This window comes from Coffea eugenioides, chromosome 2 (genome assembly GCF_003713205.1).
Source record: "Coffea eugenioides isolate CCC68of chromosome 2, Ceug_1.0, whole genome shotgun sequence".
Lineage (NCBI taxonomy): Eukaryota > Viridiplantae > Streptophyta > Magnoliopsida > Gentianales > Rubiaceae > Coffea > Coffea eugenioides.
This window is the reverse complement of record NC_040036.1, coordinates 75776480-75796338: the sequence shown is the minus strand read 5'-3', so window position 1 is coordinate 75796338 and position 19859 is coordinate 75776480. Positions and strand designations below refer to the sequence as shown.

The window sequence follows — 19859 nt, the reverse complement described above, 5'->3', positions numbered from 1 at the left end:
TAATCGCCTACCTATTGTGGCCGTGGTTTTGGCCTTGTACCCGATTGTTTTTGCAACTTTATTTGCATATTGCATAGGGAAGTTAAACTTTCAGAAGAGGTGAAATACACAACAATTTTGGGCTCAGCAGATCATATATTTGTAAGCTTAAAATGTAGCAATAACCAAAATAATAGAAAACTTCTTGTGTTATTCAAGAAGTTTAAATCTTGCTGTTTTTGCATAACACACTGTCCCTTTAAATTTTTCGTATAGCACTAGTATTTTTATTTCTTCTTCTCCATTTCTTTTCCTGTTTTGGGGGAAAATTGTTCTAGAAGAAGAAGAGGCGGACAGTGAGATGAGACAACAAAAAACTCGCATGCCCTCTCTAGGTTTTCCACTACATAATTATTGGCCTATATGTGGTTGTCATCGAAATAACAGAAAGGCTGGCAAATTCCTTAATACTTCTTGGGTCAGACACCAGTCTTCGCAGGGATGGGATTCAAATCATCAACATATTCACCCTCCTCCATTTGTGCTTTCCAGTGATATATACAGGAATCACGTCTTCGTTGAATCCTGATTTTCCTCCTTTTGAAGGCTTGCAATTTCTTTAAAACCTCTTGGATCATTGACATGTGCCGAATCTGTACAATAATAAAAACCTAACTACCACCAAAATCAATCGACAAGCACTTCCAGGTACTAGAGCAGGGACTCTGGATGTGCAATGGGTTACTTGATTTACCCTGACTCTAAAGAGTTTGCTTAATCCGATATATCCAAAATTGATTAATTGACAGAATTCGCTAACTAGTCGACAGTGGCAAGTAGGGTCGTCTCCTCAGGGACTGGGGAAAAGTTCGTTCCTTTTCAAGTTAAGACGAACGGGGGTTTGAGAATTAATTGTTAATGAATTGTTGACTAAATAAATCAACTACGAAAAATAATTAATTGAGAAAAATAATTGGGAAAACTCTAGCCAAGGGTATACTTCAGAAATGGTTCAGGCAACTGATCATTGATTCAGATATAATCCTGACATTCACTAATAAGTAGGTTTTTAACTGCTGATACGATCTGACAGTCAGTCTCTTCTTACTTTTTCGATAGTCAATGTACGATCATTGACTATTTCCCTAATTTGGGAATAATCCTAGGTACGACCATAGAATTTAATTTCTCAATTGCATTAGGAACTATAGAAACGCTACTCTAATCAATAAACACGTTACGAGTGTTTATTTAAATTAGTTTGTACGTTTCCCTAACATAAATCTAATTATGCCAGTTGCTACCGGGACGAAAGTAATTCAACATTACGGATTCAACTACCCCCAATTAACAAATAAACTATGTGAATAATTAAATATTACGCAACTATTCAATCATACACAGTAGCTATAACCATTAAAAGCAAAAAACATACAAATACCAATGAATGAAAGAAGCAATTAAAATAATTTAGATCTCATAGTTGTATTGAACCAAATCTTCAGTTGCCTCCTTGACTAGAAGTATGAAATTAGTTCTCCATAAGTAGAAAACAAGTCATGCGAAAAGAATTGGGAAAATCAGTCAATTCTTGTCTCCAAAAATTCGATCAACAGAGAAAAAGTAAAAGACAAGAAGAAGACTATTGCTTTTTCGTTGTTTTCTTCCCAATTTTTTGCCAAAAGGCAAGAAAAGTCAAAAGCCAAAAGTACAAAAGTTCCCCTCTTCGTTTCTGGCCACCACACCAGATGGAAAAAACAAAAATTGTCTGACGATTTCTTTTCTCGTTGACTCCTAATTGATTGGTATTCTAATACCAATCAACTTTTTAAAAGAAAACTCTGTTACAAGTCAATTTTCTCAGTTTTCCTTTTTCTTGAGAATGACCCACTAGCTTCCTAATTTGTAGCCAACTACTTGATGCATTTTTGGAAGCCTCTCACGTGCAATAAATCTCGAAAATCCGGATTTGAAGGCTGGAATAAGGCGTGTCCGCGCCTAATTGTCAGAAAGTCTTCTGGAATTGATTTTCAGCACCTTTTTTTCACCAATTTCTGCAATTAACACCCAACACAAAACCTAAGTAGAATCTACCAAATAGTGCAATCTTTAGTTCAAACAACTATGAAATATTAGCGAAATAACCCACTAAAATGCACCCTATCAATCATACACCACTCTTCATAGAGATTAGATTCAGATTGTCAACTTATTCACCCTCCTTGATTCATGGTTCCCAGTCCCAGTTATATGTACAAGAATCACGTCTTCATTGGATCCTCGTTTACCTCGTTTTAAGCCGTGTTTAACCATTTTATCTGAAGCCATCCCTTCATATGGATATCTTGACATGTATAAAGCGTGTAAGCCTTAGTGACACTAAACTACTATAGTGTTTTTTTCGTCTGATATGGACTAAACTGCCTGGCATTTGATCTACACAATGTTTTGTGCATTGTTATACTTCAATTATGAACAGCATGTGTGACTGGAACATGAAGCCAAAAATAGCAGTACATCACAGGGTTGAAGCTTATTGGTTGAATATAATCTAAGGAATGCCATACTTCCTAACTGAAGGTCATATGTACCTTAAGTTTTTGCTCGCATTGCCAGCATAATTTATAGGGTTAATTACAATTAATCCCCTTAAGGTATACCTCATTTCTCACTTTACTCCCTAACCTTTAATTTTGCTCACTTAACCCCCTATAGGACAAAATTACCCTTCCATTATTTTGACTTTTCATTTACCTTTTTTCCTCTCTTTTATTTCTTTTTCTCTTTCTTCTCTCTTTCATCCTTCCCAATAGAAAACTTCATCTCAACGGAAATTTTTATTTTGAATTTGTAATTGCATTTTTGAGTGAATGTTTAAAAGGCATCAAAAACTAATTTTGATTTTTTGTATGATGTCACGTGTCACAAATTTCAATTGATGATTATTAATCAAGTCACAATTTCATCCTATGATATTTTCTTGAGAATAAAATGAGAAAGTAGAAAGGAAAGAGAAAAAACCAAAATTAAAAGAATTGAAAGGCTAAAAAAATTGTATTTTAGGAAAGTGATTTGAATATTTTTTAATCATTTAAGGAGAAGATAGATCTCTACAATTCTTTTTTTTTTTTTTTAATTTCAATCATTAAAATGTAGATTTTTGTGGGAAAGAGGAAGAATTAAAGAAAGAAGAAAGAGGCAAAGAAAATAAAAGAGCACAAAAGGGGAAAGGGAAAAAAATAAAAAGGAAAAGTAAGAGTTTACAATAATAGAGGGATAATTTTGTCCAATGGGGGATAAAGTGAGACACAAAAAAAAAATCTGTCTTAATTAGGTCGTATTCAAATAAAGAGTTTTCAGTTTGCATACTTTACTTGAGATGATTTTATCAAGTAGGCGTTTTCTGCATGTCAGTTCTTGTCTATTGCTGGTCAGGATACGATTAATCTGTCTTAGGTACCTAATAAGTCTGTCAGCCAGAATCAGTTGATATTCTTTTAATTTCCAGTTGAATTGCATCACTATATGAGGACCATTAGCTGTTGCGCTTTCATTGAAATGAAACAGTAGATTCTAACTTCCGCAGCTCACGTAGGTAGGTTGTTTTGTTTCCTTCTTTTCTTTTTCCCCTGTTTACAGGAATGCTGACTTCGCAATATTATGGAGATATAGGGAAGAAGATTGAGGTTCTTGGAGAAACTAAAACTGTGGCAAAGTTTCTGGACGACTTTTTCGGGTTTCATCATGCTGATCTACCACTTGTGGCTGTTGTTTTAGCTTTGTACCCGATTTTTTTGCCTTTTTTTTTTTTTTTTTTGCATATTTTATAGGAAAGTTGAACTTCCAGAAGAGATGATTGTAAAGACGTTCCTCTGCACGTGTTGTTTACCTGACCGTCTTCAAAATTGTTTCAGTCAACAATAGATACTTTCAATTTGATTGTTTGTGATTCTTTTCTTTTATTCTAAAATGAGAATTTACTTTTCAAATTGCATGTTTTGTAATTACGTATGCAGACTCCATCCGGTAAAGGATAGACATATTTCGTGTTTTCAAAATCTTTATAACCTATTCATAGATTGCTGGTCTGAGCCTTAAATCTTAATTTTTGACAAAGTTCCCAGTTGACCGTCACCTGAATTGTTTAAAGCCCTCTGCATAAATCATAATTTGGATTGAGATTTCAGGTCTTGAGATTTCGGGACACGCGACAAATACTCCACCCCTTCTTTGACCCATTATTCCCAAATTTCATAGATAATGAAAATGTATGTGTTTTTTTTTTTTTTTTTTATAGAAAAGATCATTTCATTCAAATAAATCTGCGAGGTATAAAATCATATGTTACACTTGTTTTTTTTCCTTCAAGGTAGAATTCTAACATGCTCTAAACTTTTTCTTACATTATTTCATAACCTTACTGAATTAGCTTATGTTTTCTATTCTCATACTTGCACATAATTCGTAAACATTTAGATGTTTTATCCGGCCATGTGATACGATTTAAGTGGATAAAGATATTAAGTTGCGAGGTATAAAAGTTTCCACCCCTAGTAATTTTATGGTAATTTTCATGTCTAAAACGATTTTCAACGTTGACTAAGAACTAAAATTAGTTTAAGATTTAGTAATTTAATTGCTTCAGTTATCATGTCTTTTGAGCACTATCTTCTCTTGAACTCGTGCATGGTGCTCTAGTGAGTTTAATTCTTCTATACATTCCCATTAAGGTTTCTCAGAAAAGATGGAATTCACGTAGTCATATGAACTCCATTTACAATTAACATAGACTATACTTACAATCGCTCGTACCTTGCCATTCAGCTCAACCCTTTCTCCAAAGGTTCACCCTTTTAATGCTCAAGCGCTGCGAAATAGTAAATGGATAATGAATGCACTCAATTGTGAATGCACGACCAAGGAGCCTTCATAGTGACAAATTCCTAGCCATTCCTTTCAAAATTTGTCACATTTCAATTGTGCATTATCTCATAAATGAGCTTGTTATAATTTGAGGTCCTTCTGTTCTCGCAATTCACTAGTCACCTCACCAGAATTATTCCAACCCAACCCTTCCCTTCGAGGGCTGCTTCTTACTTCATCTTCAATAAAAATGTTTTTTTTTTAAAGTGTAGTTACTTATTTACTAGTGTGATAACTGATGAGTAACCAAACGTACATTTTGCACCAAAAAAATCTTCCGTTGTCAAGCACATACTGATCAGAGCCCTTTGTTACTAATCATGGAAATTTTTTTAAATTTGATAGAGGTGTTTCTTATTTTTATTTGTAGTGTTTTGGTTTCTAGATGCAATTACTATATTTATTTCCAATTTGACAAAACTTCCAATTCATAGAGTGCTGGTCTCAGCCTTATATCTTAATTTCTGACAAAGTTCCCAGTGGACCGTCACCTGAATTGTTTAAAGCCCTATGCACAAATCATAATTTGGATTGAGATTTCAAGTCTTGAGATTTCGAGACACGCAACAAATACTCCACCCCTTCTTTGACCCATTATTCCCAAATTTGTGGTACACTCAGTTCATAGATAATGAAATTGTATGTGTTTTATTTTTATTTTTTTTTGGATAAAAAGATCATTTCATTCATATAGATATACACTAATGACAGAAAATACATTAAACAAATATGACACAGATACGTATATATAGATCTGAAATCAATGGACATAATAGATCTAAAAAAGCAATATAAATAAATATAACTTTGATGCTTCTATATCTCTTTCATCCGAATGAATCACTTTGTATGTGTTTTATTTTTCTATTCAAAAAATGAAACTTCATTGCTCGAATTTTAAACTTTTGAAGTCAATTTGATAATTTAAAATTTGGGGAATTGCCGGTAAACATCGAATACCCCTATAGGAGGCTTTGGAGAATGAAAAATTCAACTCAAGCGATGACAAAACGTTTCAATCAAGTCCTTTATTATTTCTTAAATGACCAGAAGGTTCAACTTTAAAAATGCTTTGATTTGATTTAGTCTCTACTGCAAACTTTTATTTGATTTCTGGTCCTTTTTTTTTTTTTTTGGTTACTTCAGATGTTGCTCTTCTACGCTGTTCAGACTCTTCTAAGTTCTCAATTGCCGTACACCATCTGATATTTTCCATCTTTTTTTATGGGTAACTGCATTTATTCCTTTATCCAAGAAGTGCAACGAAAGAGTGCCTCAGTTACCACTGCAAAATATGCAATGAGAGGTGTTGACCCCAGAGATTATGGATATGGCATGTACCTAAGATTAATTCTCTTATAAACTAATAAGTTATATCCTAAGAGTCCTAATTAAATAAATAGTTGGGCCTGCATATGTGCTGATCTACTCGTGGATAATTCGAAATTGACTAAGTAAAGTCTTCAAACTTGACTAGTTATTGAGTTTGAAGTCGAGCTTAAATTGTATCTAAGCTAAATTTAACTCAATCATTTGTCTCACTTAAATTTTACTGAGTTTAAAATTTAGTTTGCAGTAACCTTTATCAATTCTGGTGTGTTTGAATTGTTATTTTTAACAGTTTTTGTGGGAAAATGTAGTATAGCAATTTGATGTATGTAAGGTAAAAAGATGATTGGGATATGTGTTTATCAAACTTTATATAAAGCTTCATCTAATCTTCACTGGTTTTTTTTTTTTTTTTGGAGTTTTAGTGATATATACTCCGTTACAGAATCAATTAGGGAAGAAACCATTTTTAAGCGATTTGATTACATTTGAGTGTTGATGGTGCATCCCAACATTCATGCTCTTTCACTAATTGGTGCGGTCAAGCTCAACTCCATCTGCGAATTCAAACTTTTTGGCGGGTCATTCTTGAAATGTGTCCTTGTTGAAACTTGACTGGATGGTATCCTTACTTGTAGTTCTAAGGAATTTCAGGTGTTACATGGCCCAATGATTGAAGTTACGCAGGAACTCATCCATAATTATATATAAAGATTCCCAAGTTTTGTTAGACTAAAAGATGAATTATATTAGGATTTATGGACTGCTGATCCCAAGATAATATTCAATCTAAACAGGCCAACAATAACAGATTTGATAAGATAGTTGGAAGGCCTTATTCCTGCTTCAATAAGATTTCAAATACACCAAGGATTGACGGAGAAATGCCAGTCTTTGTATGGCGATGAGATGATTTAATTTAAGATGTAAAGTCAAGTCAAGTCAAGTTTGTGGATTTGAATATTACTTTTATGAGGTTTTCATTGAAGAAACAGTCACAACTGATGAGTTTTTTGACAATGAAAACGTCCTTGTTTACAGAATGTTCATCTGGTAAGTGTCCTTCCGCAAAATGTTAAGGATGAGGTGTGATCATCTGTCATCAATTTTTGGAGGCAAGATTTTATATAAACTGGCTGACACACCAGCATTCTTATGTCTTCATCCCAGTGAATGTAGACTTGAGCATTGCAGAGAGCCGGAGAACTATGGCTCAGTTGGTAGAAACAGACGATATAGAGTCAGTAAGAAATGAGTTGTCAGAAGTGGAAAGAAGCTTGAGATTGTCGTTGCCGCATCTAAGCTCTAGCTTCAGTAGTAGTTCAGTCTTGAGTACTGAAAGGGATGGTAATCTTAATGAAGAAATTGCATTGCAATGGGCTGCTATTGAAAGGCTGCCTACTGTTCAACGGCTCAGATCATCTTTGTTTGATCAGCCTGATGACAATGAAGCTGCAGGTAAAAGAAAAATGGCGATTGATGTTACTAAGCTCAGTGCTCTGGAAAGGCATATGTTCATTGAGAGGCTAATTAAACACATTGAGTATGACAACCTTCGGCTGCTGCAGAACATGAGAAAAAGAATGAACAAGTAATGTTTCTTCTCTTTTTTATGCAGAATAGCGAGGATTCTATAATTGATGTCAAATAAGTTAATGTAATACGTGCATGGTTAGTATCCTTTGTCTGAATATTGTTATGACTCTAAAAAGAACAAGCGAAAACCTCTAAGGATACAGTAAAACTGATCTGTTTGTAAGTTGTAGTTCTGGCTAATAAGGTTAGTGATTTATTTTTCAATAGCTAATGATTCTCCTTGTCATGTTAGATTATGTTTCAATATAGCTTTCAATGCCAAAAGTTACAGTTATCAATTGATTTTTGCAGAGTTGGTTTAGAATTTCCTTCGGTGGAAATAAGATATAATGATCTACATGTAGAAGCTGTGTGTGAAGTAGTTGAAGGAAAGCCTCTCCCGACTCTTTGGAATTCCTTTAAAAGCAGTCTTCCGGTAAGTATATGTTCGGTTTCTGTTTTGCTGCTAGTTCGTCATTCTACAATAGTGTCCTAAGGTTGCATCTTTGATTTGACTCAGTATTTAACTCAATGCTGAAAGAGAACTTGATAAACAAACTTTCTGTACAAATTTTCAAGTCAGGAGAATCTAATGATTAACTTTAGGATGTAACAATGTTTCTATTCTTTCTCGACTAAATTACATTAGAGTGGCATTCTAGCTAATCTGAAAACGAACTTTTAGGGTGTGATGTTAAAATATTTTTTCATTACTAGCCTGTGGTTCGATTTGCCCAGGACATAAACAGTCATGGATATTTATGGGACGGGATTGATTGAGCAGCAGCCTTAGATCACACTCAAAAGGAATATTAATACATTTGATCCACATCATGGCATCAATTCAGAGCTGTAGACGTTTGCATCTATCTATCACAGAACAAAAATTAACATTCGTTCCAATTTCAGTAGCTCTTACAAATAAATATCTTGATTGTGTCCTTTGCTTAAATAGAATGAGGATATACTTATTTAATGCCCTTGAAGTATTAAACCATCATTCCAGCAGTTTTTCTGAGTTATATATGCGGCTCCCTTATAAGCTAATAGTGATTTATTCCCATCAACAGGATGTTACAAGGCTTCCAGGTCTTGAGTCACGAGTATCAAAGATCAGTATCATTGATGGTGTTAGCGGTATCATTAAGCCTGGAAGGTATGCTAACAAAACTTTTCTCTTAGTCAGTTCATAGAATTTTAAGAATATTGTAGTTATTTTCAGAAATTTCGGGCAATTCTAAAGCATTATTCTGACATTAGAGTCTTGTCTCTTTGGCCTGTTAATGTTTGCTTCTGTGTGCATCCCGTATCTGTTACATATTTTCATGCTACTACAATTTCTGTTGTTTTTTTTTTATTATGTTCAAAGTCACTGATATGCGTTCAACTCTTCACTGTAACCTTTTGAATTTTATTTACATATCTTGTCTTATATATGTAAACTCCTGATGCAGCATGATATGGTACTTATATATGTAAGTTCTAAATGCAGAATGACTCTCCTGCTTGGTCCTCCAGGATGTGGGAAGACCACACTATTAAAGGCACTTTCTGGAAATCTTAACAAATCACTCAAGGTCCTCACATGCTCTATGTTTCATCTCAACGGATATTCATATAGTACTTATTCTTTTTGTTGAAACGATATAGCAACTCGGGAGACAAAGACGAGATCCTGTTTTTAGATCTCGATGATTCTAAAAATTACGTGTGGGGGGATTAAAAAAGAAAAAAGATCTATTTGAAAGATAGACAATTTATGAACAATGACATTTATAGTCTATCTTGGCTTTGAATAACTTATAAACTTCGAGCACTCATATATGTTTGCAGAGGTATTCTGTTCTGTAGTAATTGATTTAATTGATTCAAAGGCTATTATAATGCTGTAAAAGCTTTTAGAACCTTGTTGATGAAAACTAGCAGTAGGATTCTCAAGTGCTAGGGACAGAAGGAATTTGGCTTATTAGGATCATTCAGAGTCCATCGCACAGATGTTCTCTTGCTTTTCCTTTAAACTGACAAGCATAGAAGTTTTGACAGTGTAAGAGCTCAGTGCATAGTATCTATAATCAAAACTCTGCTTATTAGCAGGTAACTGGGGACATTTCGTACAATGGATACAAATTAACAGAATTTGTGCCTCAAAAAACTTCTGCTTACATAAGCCAGTATGATCTGCATAATGGTGAAATGACTGTAAGGGAAACGGTTGATTTCTCGTTGCGCTGTCAAGGTGTTGGAAACAGAGCAGGTATGCCCCTTTAGATAGATATGTTATACTATGCTGATGAGAAAATTACTTATGGCTTTCAATCTTGTAAAGAGATAATGACTCAGCTGAGTCGACGGGAGAAACAGGCCGGAATTCTTCCTGATCCAGATATTGATACCTACATGAAGGTAGTTTTGGAATCTGATTGTTCATCTGTTAGGAAATTGGCTTAATTTCTTTTAGACAGGTTTCTTATAGAGACTGAAGTGGTATATGCAAGGTAGTTTTGGAATCTGATTGTTCATCTGAAGTAATACTTAGATATCCAAGCGCAGCACGTTTCTATAGCTCATTATAGAGACTGAAGTGGTACTTAGATATACGCATGCCAGAAATACTTTAGGTAATATAGGAATGTTTTCCAACTGGGATGCAAATGTTGTTCTCCTCAGGTGACAGATTTAATGCATGATAGAGTTGCCTGGCAATTATCTCTGTTTTCAACCATCGTCTTTCAGCACCTATATTGTAACACAGTTCACATCTGCAATAATTAGTTGGCCTGTATCCATTTTCTTTCATGCTAATGAATGTAAGCTTAGTTATTTAAACTGTGATAAAAATATGATAGATCTTCCCCCCCCCCCCCCCCTTCTTATTCAGCTATTCTGAAGTGTTATTCTGATAATATCTTCAACAACTAGGCTCGCTGACAAACTTATACAGGGACAAAAACAAACACACACACACACACACACACTCATTACCTCCTTCCTTTCAGTCTGTCAATTTAAGCTCATCTTTAACTTATGGTTATTTTACAGGCCAGTTCTGCTGAGGGACAAAAGACAACGCTCCAAACAGACTACATTCTAAAAGTATCACTCCTTAAAGGTTTTTTTTTTGGAAATTTAGATACAAAATCCATTCTATGTTACTACGTTCATGATTGTGCATCTTATTTTTCAGATACTTGGAATTGATACTTGTGCTGACACACTAGTAGGAGATGCGATGAGGAGTGGTATCTCTGGTGGTCAGAAAAAGAGATTGACAACTGGTATTTTTGTTACTAAAAAGGAGATTGGGAAACATGTTTTTGAAGCAAGCAAAATAATATTTAGAAAAATTTTGGTATCCAAACACACCCAATGTTACCGTATTCAGCAACTTGGCTCATAAGTTGAGACAAGTACAATAAGAATGTTTCCACGCTTCCAGCTGTAGCAGCTAAAGTGTGAAAGGAACATTTGATGATAAATATTCTATTATGCAGGGGAAATGATAGTTGGCCCTACAAGAGCTTTGTTCATGGACGAAATATCAAATGGATTGGATAGTTCAACCACCTATCAGATTGTTGCTTGCTTTCAGCAACTAGCACATATCCTAGATGCTACCATACTCATTTCACTTCTTCAGCCTGCTCCAGAAACATTTGATCTCTTTGATGATATCATCTTGATGAGTGAAGGAAAGATTGTCTATCATGGACCTCGAAGCACTGCTGTAGAATTTTTTCAGAGTTGTGGATTTAGGTGTCCTGAAAGAAAAGGAGTAGCAGACTTCCTACAGGAGGTAAACACGTGGTGGCATTCATGTTCTTTTCACCACATTGCAGTTTCCTCAAACTTACTTGTTCAATCCTTTATAGGTCATTTCAGAAAAGGATCAAGCACAGTACTGGTATTCTACTGAAGAAACTTACATTTATGTCTCTCTTGATGCATTTTCAAGAAAATTTAGAGAATCTTCTCACGGCAAGAAGCTAACAAAACAACTATCAGCAACATTAGTGAAGTCCAAGAGCCGCAAGGATGCTATGAATTTTACAGCATATTCGCTTCCTAAATGGGAGCTTTTTAGGGCTTGTCTATCAAGAGAATTCTTGTTGATGAAAAGGAATCGCTTTGTCTACATTTTCAAGTCCGTTCAGGTTAGCCAAAACACATTTATTATTGTTTCTTCACCATGGTTTGCCTTTGAAAATGTGCTCCTTTTTAACTTGTATTAACTGTTTATAAAATTCTCGGTTCTTCTGTTGATATTCTTTTCAAAGTATGATAAAAGTATTCAGTACTTTTCTTTTGCAGCTTTTCATTTCAGCATCTATCACAATGACAATATTTTTGCGGACAAGGATGGGCCTTGATCTTCTTCATGCAAACAAGTACATGGGAGTTTTGTTCTTTGCAGGTGGCGTTCTTGTTGTTGATGGACTTCCAGAGTTGTCAATGACTGTTACAAGACTTGCAGTTTTCTACAAACAGAGAGATCTACTCTTCTACCCAGCTTGGGCTTATGCAATTCCAAGTGCCATTCTGAAGCTTCCGCTCTCATTGTTGGAAGCTGTAGTTTGGACATGTTTGACTTATTATGTCATTGGATACGATCCTGAGGTAGGAAGGTAAGTGACATGGTACAAGGCCTAGAAGCATTTGAGTTTTGCTGAATCATTGACTGAATGGAAGTGCTTGATTATTCTCTAACTGAGTGCCAGTATTTCCCAGGTTCTTTCGCCATTTAATTTTATTATTTGCTCTTCACATGGCATCGATATCCATGTATCGGTTTGTTGCATCTGTATGCCGAACCGTGGTTGTTGCCTCGATGGTTGGTCTCTTAACACTGTTATTGGTCTTTCTCTTCTGTGGCTTCATAATCCCCAGGCGTAAGATTTTTTGCACTTTTTTATCTCATTCCAGTGTTCTGAAACTAACTTTAAGAGGGAAAAGTGGTCGAATTGACAAGTTTTTTTTATTGCAGCCACCATGCCAAATTGGCTAAAGTGGGCATTTTGGGTTTCTCCACTGTCGTATGGTGAGATTGGCCTTACTCTAAATGAATTTCTTTCCCCACGTTGGAAGAAGGTAACCATTCATGTCAATGTATTAAGGACATTAGTTTTGCATCGAGTTTCTTGACAACAAATGAGTGCTTACTTGAGTTCGTTTCAAACTCATGTATCTAATCCAGGGCTATGGTTGGGCATTTTTTGTCCTGAAACATGGGAGGCTAAACACAAGCTGAATGCTAGTTACACAAGCAGCTCTTTTGGTTTTACCTTTTTGATGCTGCAACTCACATTATATATATATATATATATATATATATATATATATATATATATCCTTAATCAAGACATAAAGAACCCGAATTAGGGTACTAGTTAATATTACAAATTAATGTTCCTCGCATGTAAGACTGGTTTTTTTGCCTCATGCTACCTAGCATAACTCACTATAAGGGTTTAGAAAAGAATGAAAAGTACTGATCTTCTGCAGATATTCTAATTTGGCTACTCCAACTTCTGACAATCTTGTATTCAGAGTGCTTATTATTCATCTGAAATTACCGCTTACAGAAATTTTGCATCCATAGTAGCACTTTTCTGTCCTTTTCCTTGATAATTTTTCGGGTTACTTCTCCCTGAATGGTGTTGAGCTATAATTCAGTTTATCATACGCATCAAAAACTATCCTTTGACCTTTAATGATAGATCAGGGCTACCTTTTGGATGAGAAAACTGTCATTAGCATATGTCTATGGAGTTACCAGCCTTGTTATGACAACCTATTTCACTATCCGTTGTATGTTTTATGTTCAAACTTTGCTTTTTATTTTCTCTTTTCATGATTGTTTTAATTTCATGCCTGCATAGATGCTTCCAACAAATACCAGTGTTGGACAAGAAACGCTTGATGCCCGAGGATTGAACTTTGATGCATACTTTTTCTGGATTTCACTTGGTGCTTTGTTCGGCTTCACTTTACTGTTCAATCTTGGTTACACTTTGGCCTTAACATTTTTAAACCGTAAGTTCATCTAACTGACAGTTTCAAGCCTGATATGTCAAATTACTGCATAATCAGCTTGTCATTTTCTGGGACGCTTGCAGCTGTTAGTCCTCGTGCTATCATATCTAGAGAGAAGTACTTTCAAATACAGAGAATTAAGAAACTGGATGTTAATCATGGTATAGCGCATGCAGAGGAAAAATTAACAGATCCTGCCCGTGCTACAGCTACAGAATCTCAAAATGGTGGGTTTTAGCCAATTACTTCCACTATTTTGCAGTTGCGACTGTACAAGCTGCTCTTCGTACTGAGCATATTTTCTAGAACTAAAATCGGTTCCTTACCCTGTTCAGCAGGAAAAATGGCTTTACCTTTTGAGCCACTAACTGTGGTGTTCCAAGATTTGCAGTACTATGTTGAGACTCCTTTGGTAATTGCAACTGTTCTTATCAAACTTTGGATTCCCTTAGGCTGTTAAGTTGGGCCAATTATATGAATTAATTCCCTGCTCATCTGGTTTCAGGCTATGAAAGAGCAAGGTTTCCCAGAGAAAAGGCTCCAACTTCTTTGTGATATTACAGGGACCTTCAGGCCTGGTGTTCTTACAGCACTTATGGGAGTCAGCGGAGCTGGAAAAACAACTCTTCTTGATGTGCTTGCTGGTAGAAAAACTAGTGGGTATACAGAAGGAGAGATAAAAATTGGAGGGTTTCCCAAAGTTCAAAGGACCTTTGCTCGAATCTCGGGTTATTGTGAGCAAACTGATATACATTCCCCTCAAATTACTGTAGAAGAATCAGTCCTTTTTTCTGCTTGGTTACGACTTCATCCACAGATAGATTCGAAGACTAAAATTGTATGGTACCACCTTCAAAAAAGTTGGTTAATTTGCTTAAATTGTTCGGTCTGCTGTTCACAAATTAATTTTAAAATGTGGCGTCATATCTGTAGGATTTTGTGAAAGAGGTCCTTGAGACCATTGAACTTGACGGGATAAAAGATGTTCTTGTGGGCATTCCAGGCGTTAATGGCTTGTCAACTGAGCAACGCAAGCGGCTCACAATTGCAGTGGAATTTGTTGCTAATCCATCAATTATCTTCCTGGATGAACCTACAACTGGATTAGATGCAAGAGCAGCTGCTATTGTAATGCGAGGTGTTAAGAATGTTGCTAGTACAGGAAGAACGATTGTTTGCACCATCCACCAACCAAGCATTGACATATTTGAAGCATTTGATGAGGTGAGCATCTACTGAAAAATGACTGCAAATGTTTAGCCAACATTTGGGGTTGTCATTGCTCCTAAATAAGATCTAACAATTGAGAATAGATTCAGAAAAAGAAAATGCAAACTGAAATTTGGGAAAGCCTCCTGAATTGATATTAATATCCGTACTCAAGATGGCATACATATTTTAGAACTTCTTCATGGAACAAAAGGTGGTAGCCAGAAGCATTGCTTGGCGGACTTATTACACATCATTCCTGAGTATGTCAAAAGTGATAAAGATTTAGTAGTTGCTGAATCATGTTTTTTGAAGATGTAAACATGAACGTAAAGCTGTTTATAAAAAGCTAACCAGGAAAAGCACTATGGCCTGGAATTTCTTTTGTATAGGTCAGTAATGTGTTTGACTTGATTAATGGCTTAACTTCTTGGTTTTCCAAGATCTGCAACTATTCAATTTATGTAGCATTGTCAATGTTTTTGCATCTCATGGTTGGATAAGATGAAAGGGTCTTGCCTAATGATTGCAGCGTCCAAATCTCTTATATTACATGCCATGTTTGATTATAACAAATCACCAGTCTTCCGCTAAGTACTTTATGAACATCACAATCAGAACAATTATGAACTTTGCTTCCAACATATTGCAGTTAATTCTTCTTAAATCTGGTGGACGTATGATCTACAGTGGACTGTTGGGTCGAAACTCTAGTGAAGTCATTGATTACTTTGAGGTCAGTTTCCAAAATGGGAAGCCACTTTTTGGATGTTGAGTTTTATATTCTTGACGATACATTTTTATGTGTCATCTGATTGAATGGACTATCTAACAGGGTATCCCAGGTGTGCCAAAAATAAGGAATAATTATAATCCAGCAACATGGATGTTAGAGGTCACTTCAACATCTTCAGAAGCTGAGCTTGGTGTAGACTTTGCTGAGATCTACAAGCATTCTTCTTTGTATGAGTAAGTACAATAAACTAATTCGTATGCCTGGACTTTTACCACTATACTGTGAACCGTGAACAATGTGTATTTGCTGCAAAACAACAGAACAGTGATAAGATTTTTGAATGGAAAACTGCAAAACTTTAAAGTGAATCACTTTATCTTAGATGACTTTAGGCATTGGTCCTGTAATTGCTATCTAAACAGTGTCTAGGTGGACGAGTTTGGATGATTTCCATCAGGAAATAGCTCGCCTATTCATAAAGTTGCTACCTATTAAGTCACATCCTGATAAACCTATTCGTCATTGACGTGCTTGCCTTTTTTACTCAGTAAAGTGGGTAAAATACTTATATTAAAGGGCAAATTACACTTTATCCTCCTATGATTTAGTATTTTATTACTTAACTCCATGTGGTTTCAAAAACTATACATAACACCCTCATGATTTGGATTAAAATGTTAAAGTGACGGAATTTGTAATCCATAACGGAATCAACTAAAATGTCAAAAATACCCTATATAAAGTTAAAAATGATTTATTAACCACGGGGGATTATGTATATATATATATTGAAAACTATAAGAGGGTTATATAGTAAAATACTAAACTATAATGGGGTAAAATATAAAATCATATGGGGTTAGAGTGTCATGCATATTATGTTTATATATTTTGGTCACTTTAGCTATTTTAGTTTTTAAACAAGGGTAATTTCAAAATTTTCATAGGTTCCGTTATGAATGATCATTTCTATCACTTTGACACTTTAATCCAAATTATAATGAGGTTATATATAGCTTTTAAAACTACGAGGAGATTATGTGAAAAGTAGCTATACCACAAGGGATAAAGTATAATTTGCCCAATATTTAAAGTAAGGCTGGCTTACAAAATTACAGTATGTGCTGTTTTGTTACCGAAAAATGATATCAAATTTTTTCAAATAATATTTCGCTTACATCATAAACACATTTGTCAACCGATCTTTTTATATTTTCAATCACCTTTTATCTTATATGCATCACATCCCAAAAAATGCTATAGTAATTGTTTCAAATAATACTCTATCCAAATAGTATTATTCCACTTTTAATTAGTAATCCCACAAATAGATGTTTCAAGAAATGTGGCATCTTTAACCAGGTTAGAGAGGCTACTGCATCCATATGAGAGCCACTGCGTCATTCTCTTTTACCAACCCAAGACTAGAGTTTTTAGATAGCTTCCAATTCGTGCTTGTTTTAACTTCGGTGTACATCTTCTTCCTTGTTTTCACGAGATTGTCACTCTACTAGTCTAACTAAATTCTCTCAGTAACTAAAATTGCAGTCATGGCCCATTTGGTAGCACTTAGAATGTTCATAGTTCAAATTGAAGAATTTGCATGTCATACTTCCAAGTGATGTTGGGTTCAGCATATATTCCTACCTGCTTTATTGGAATAAATGAAGATAAACATAACGTGGAGTGGGACGTAAAGCAAAACCACCAAACAGGACAACATGCGAACTTAACTTACTCTAGATACATCAAAACATTAAACTCATCACAATGATGAACAAACACTTGAAAACTTGAATCTCTTTCCAGTGTCATTGATCTCAGAATGCTCCTCAACAGTAACATTGCTTCTTTATTCCTTCTTTTCTTATTGGTCATAGGATTAACAAAGAACTTGCGAATACCCTGAGCACGCCACCTATTGGTCATAAAGCTTTGGATTTCCCAACGCACTTTGCACAAAATGGTTGGATTCAGTTCAAAACTTGTCTCTGGAAACAACACTGGTCTTACTGGAGAAGTCCTTCTTACAACTGGACGCGCTTCTTATTCATGTTTATTACATCTCTGATTTTCGGGGCATTATTTTGGAAGCAAGGGAAAAAGATGTAAGTATTTTAATGCAGAGATTTTTCAGAAGAAAATGCTAAGCTGTGGTTTCTATTTGAGAAACTACAGCCAGCAGTTAGTTCCTTCATTGTGTCCTAGATCTAATGTGCTACTACTTTCTTGCTTCTATAGCGAATAACAGAGTAGCATGATTATATGATTTTGGCCTATGTAAATGCGTGAATTTCTGATACACTTAGCAAAGTGGACCAGCTTTTATTCTTGAATGAGTCACAGTTTGTGCTTGTCATTTTCTTTAGAAGAGAATAGTATTTCTTTTGAACTTCTGGGATCTGAAATCTTTTGATATATTGAGGATCAAGTGGCTGACTCTGATTTTCCTTTATTTTGCAGGAAAGATCAGCAGAGCTTATTCAACATGCTTGCTTCGATGTTCTCCGCAATGTTCTTTTGTGGTGTATTTAATTCATCTACAATTTTGCCATATGTCAGCACTGAGCGAACTGTTTTATACAGAGAAAGATTTGCAGGAATGTATGCTACTTGGGCTTATACACTCGCTCAGGTACAACTTTAAGAGTCATGTACTTTATTTGATGGTACTGTATATCACTGATGTTGATATTTAGAGTCTTTTTAGGTTTCCACATCTTGAATATGAACAGTTTTAGTATGGTGAACTCACATTTAGAGGCCTGATTTTCCTTAATCATGTCCTAGTACAATTGCTTTTCAAATTCTTTTATAGCTAGAGCCCATTTATTCATGATGACTCAAATGCAGGAATAAGTGAATGTATAAATTCAATACTACCTTCCTGAATACTGGCTTTTCTCCTCTCGATATGCAGCAAAGAACTACAACTCCTCTATTTCTTGTTCATCAGCAAGAATGTGCAATCTGAAGCTAGCCATGAGTGACATGTCCATATATAGAGCATAGGCTCCTCCTAGCCCCTTTACCTCCAAGAATATGCTACAACCACAATAGGATTCTGTCAGCAATAGTTGATGATTTTTTATGATTTCATTGGCTTTTGTAGGTCATAATTGAGATCCCTTATGTCTTTATCCAAGTATTGGCGTTTACGGTAATCACATATCCAATGATTGGGTATTATTGGTCAGCTTACAAGGTTTTCTGGTACATGTACTCCATGTTCTGTACCTTGTTGTGCTACAATTGTGTCGGCATGACAATTGTCTCGATAACACCAAGCTATCCATTGGCTGCAGTTCTACAATCAGCTTTTTACAATATCTTCTACCTTTTTGCTGGATTTCTGATTCCTCGACCGGTAAGCGATTTAATTTAACTTTTAACAGATTATTCCATTTTGAAGTAAACTTCTAACTTCTTCTGCCACAATTCTTACCCAGTATGTTGTTTCCATTCGCAGCAAATCCCAAAGTGGTGGGTATGGCTATACTATTTATCTCCTACATCTTGGACACTGAATGGAATGCTTACGTCGCAGTATGGAGATATTCACGAGCCGATTCAGGTTTTTGGACAAACTACGACTGTAGCCAAGTTTCTGAGGGATTACTTTGGATTTCATCACGATCAACTACCTGTCGTGGCTGTTATCTCAATTCTGTACCCAACTGTTTTGGCCTGTATGTTTTCATATTTTATTGCAAAGTTAAACTTCCAAAAGAGATAATCAACAATGTTGTCAAGGATTGATCAGATTCTATGGTCATTTTCATTCTGCATTGTACGCTCCTCGGCCCATGTTACTGCATAAGAAGGCAAGAGCATTGCATAAACTGTCCAAATATCTGGGCATTTCATCCATAGCTTACCAGATATGTTGCAAATTTTGCTATTTTGTGTGTATTGTATATTGACCATTGAGTGCCCTTTCTCTAGTCATTTTTATTTCCCTTCTGCATCTTAATTATTACAAACTAAAATCTTTCCATTTTTTATTAGTTAACTTCTGTATGGAGATTGGAGTGAACAATTTCGGCCAGGTGCCTTCTTTTTCCACCGCATACGCTAC

At 35.4% G+C, this 19859-nt stretch overlaps 2 protein-coding genes across 2 annotated transcripts in view; both read left to right on the top strand.

The window, feature by feature from the left end:
- LOC113760288 (pleiotropic drug resistance protein 3-like) overlaps nucleotides 1-3664 on the top strand; it is a 21502-nt gene extending 17838 nt beyond the window's left edge. Inside the window, exon 21 of the mRNA XM_027302844.1 lies at nucleotides 3619-3664. Coding sequence (XP_027158645.1) covers nucleotides 3619-3664 — 46 coding nt within the window. The remainder of the gene's footprint in view (nucleotides 1-3618) is intronic.
- A 3775-nt stretch (nucleotides 3665-7439) lies between these two features.
- Nucleotides 7440-19577, top strand: LOC113762851 (pleiotropic drug resistance protein 3-like). Its single transcript, XM_027306468.1, has 23 exons — nucleotides 7440-7822; nucleotides 8119-8242; nucleotides 8877-8962; nucleotides 9299-9383; nucleotides 9901-10060; nucleotides 10133-10209; nucleotides 10846-10899; nucleotides 10991-11081; nucleotides 11298-11599; nucleotides 11676-11957; nucleotides 12115-12428; nucleotides 12532-12692; nucleotides 12788-12891; nucleotides 13683-13836; nucleotides 14172-14248; nucleotides 14342-14674; nucleotides 14770-15060; nucleotides 15698-15781; nucleotides 15881-16014; nucleotides 17662-17889; nucleotides 18245-18416; nucleotides 18894-19148; nucleotides 19251-19577. Exons 1-23 carry the CDS (start codon nucleotides 7440-7442, stop codon nucleotides 19515-19517), a joined length of 4218 nt encoding a protein of 1405 aa, XP_027162269.1. The 3' UTR covers nucleotides 19518-19577.
- Nucleotides 19578-19859: the final 282 nt, after the last annotated feature.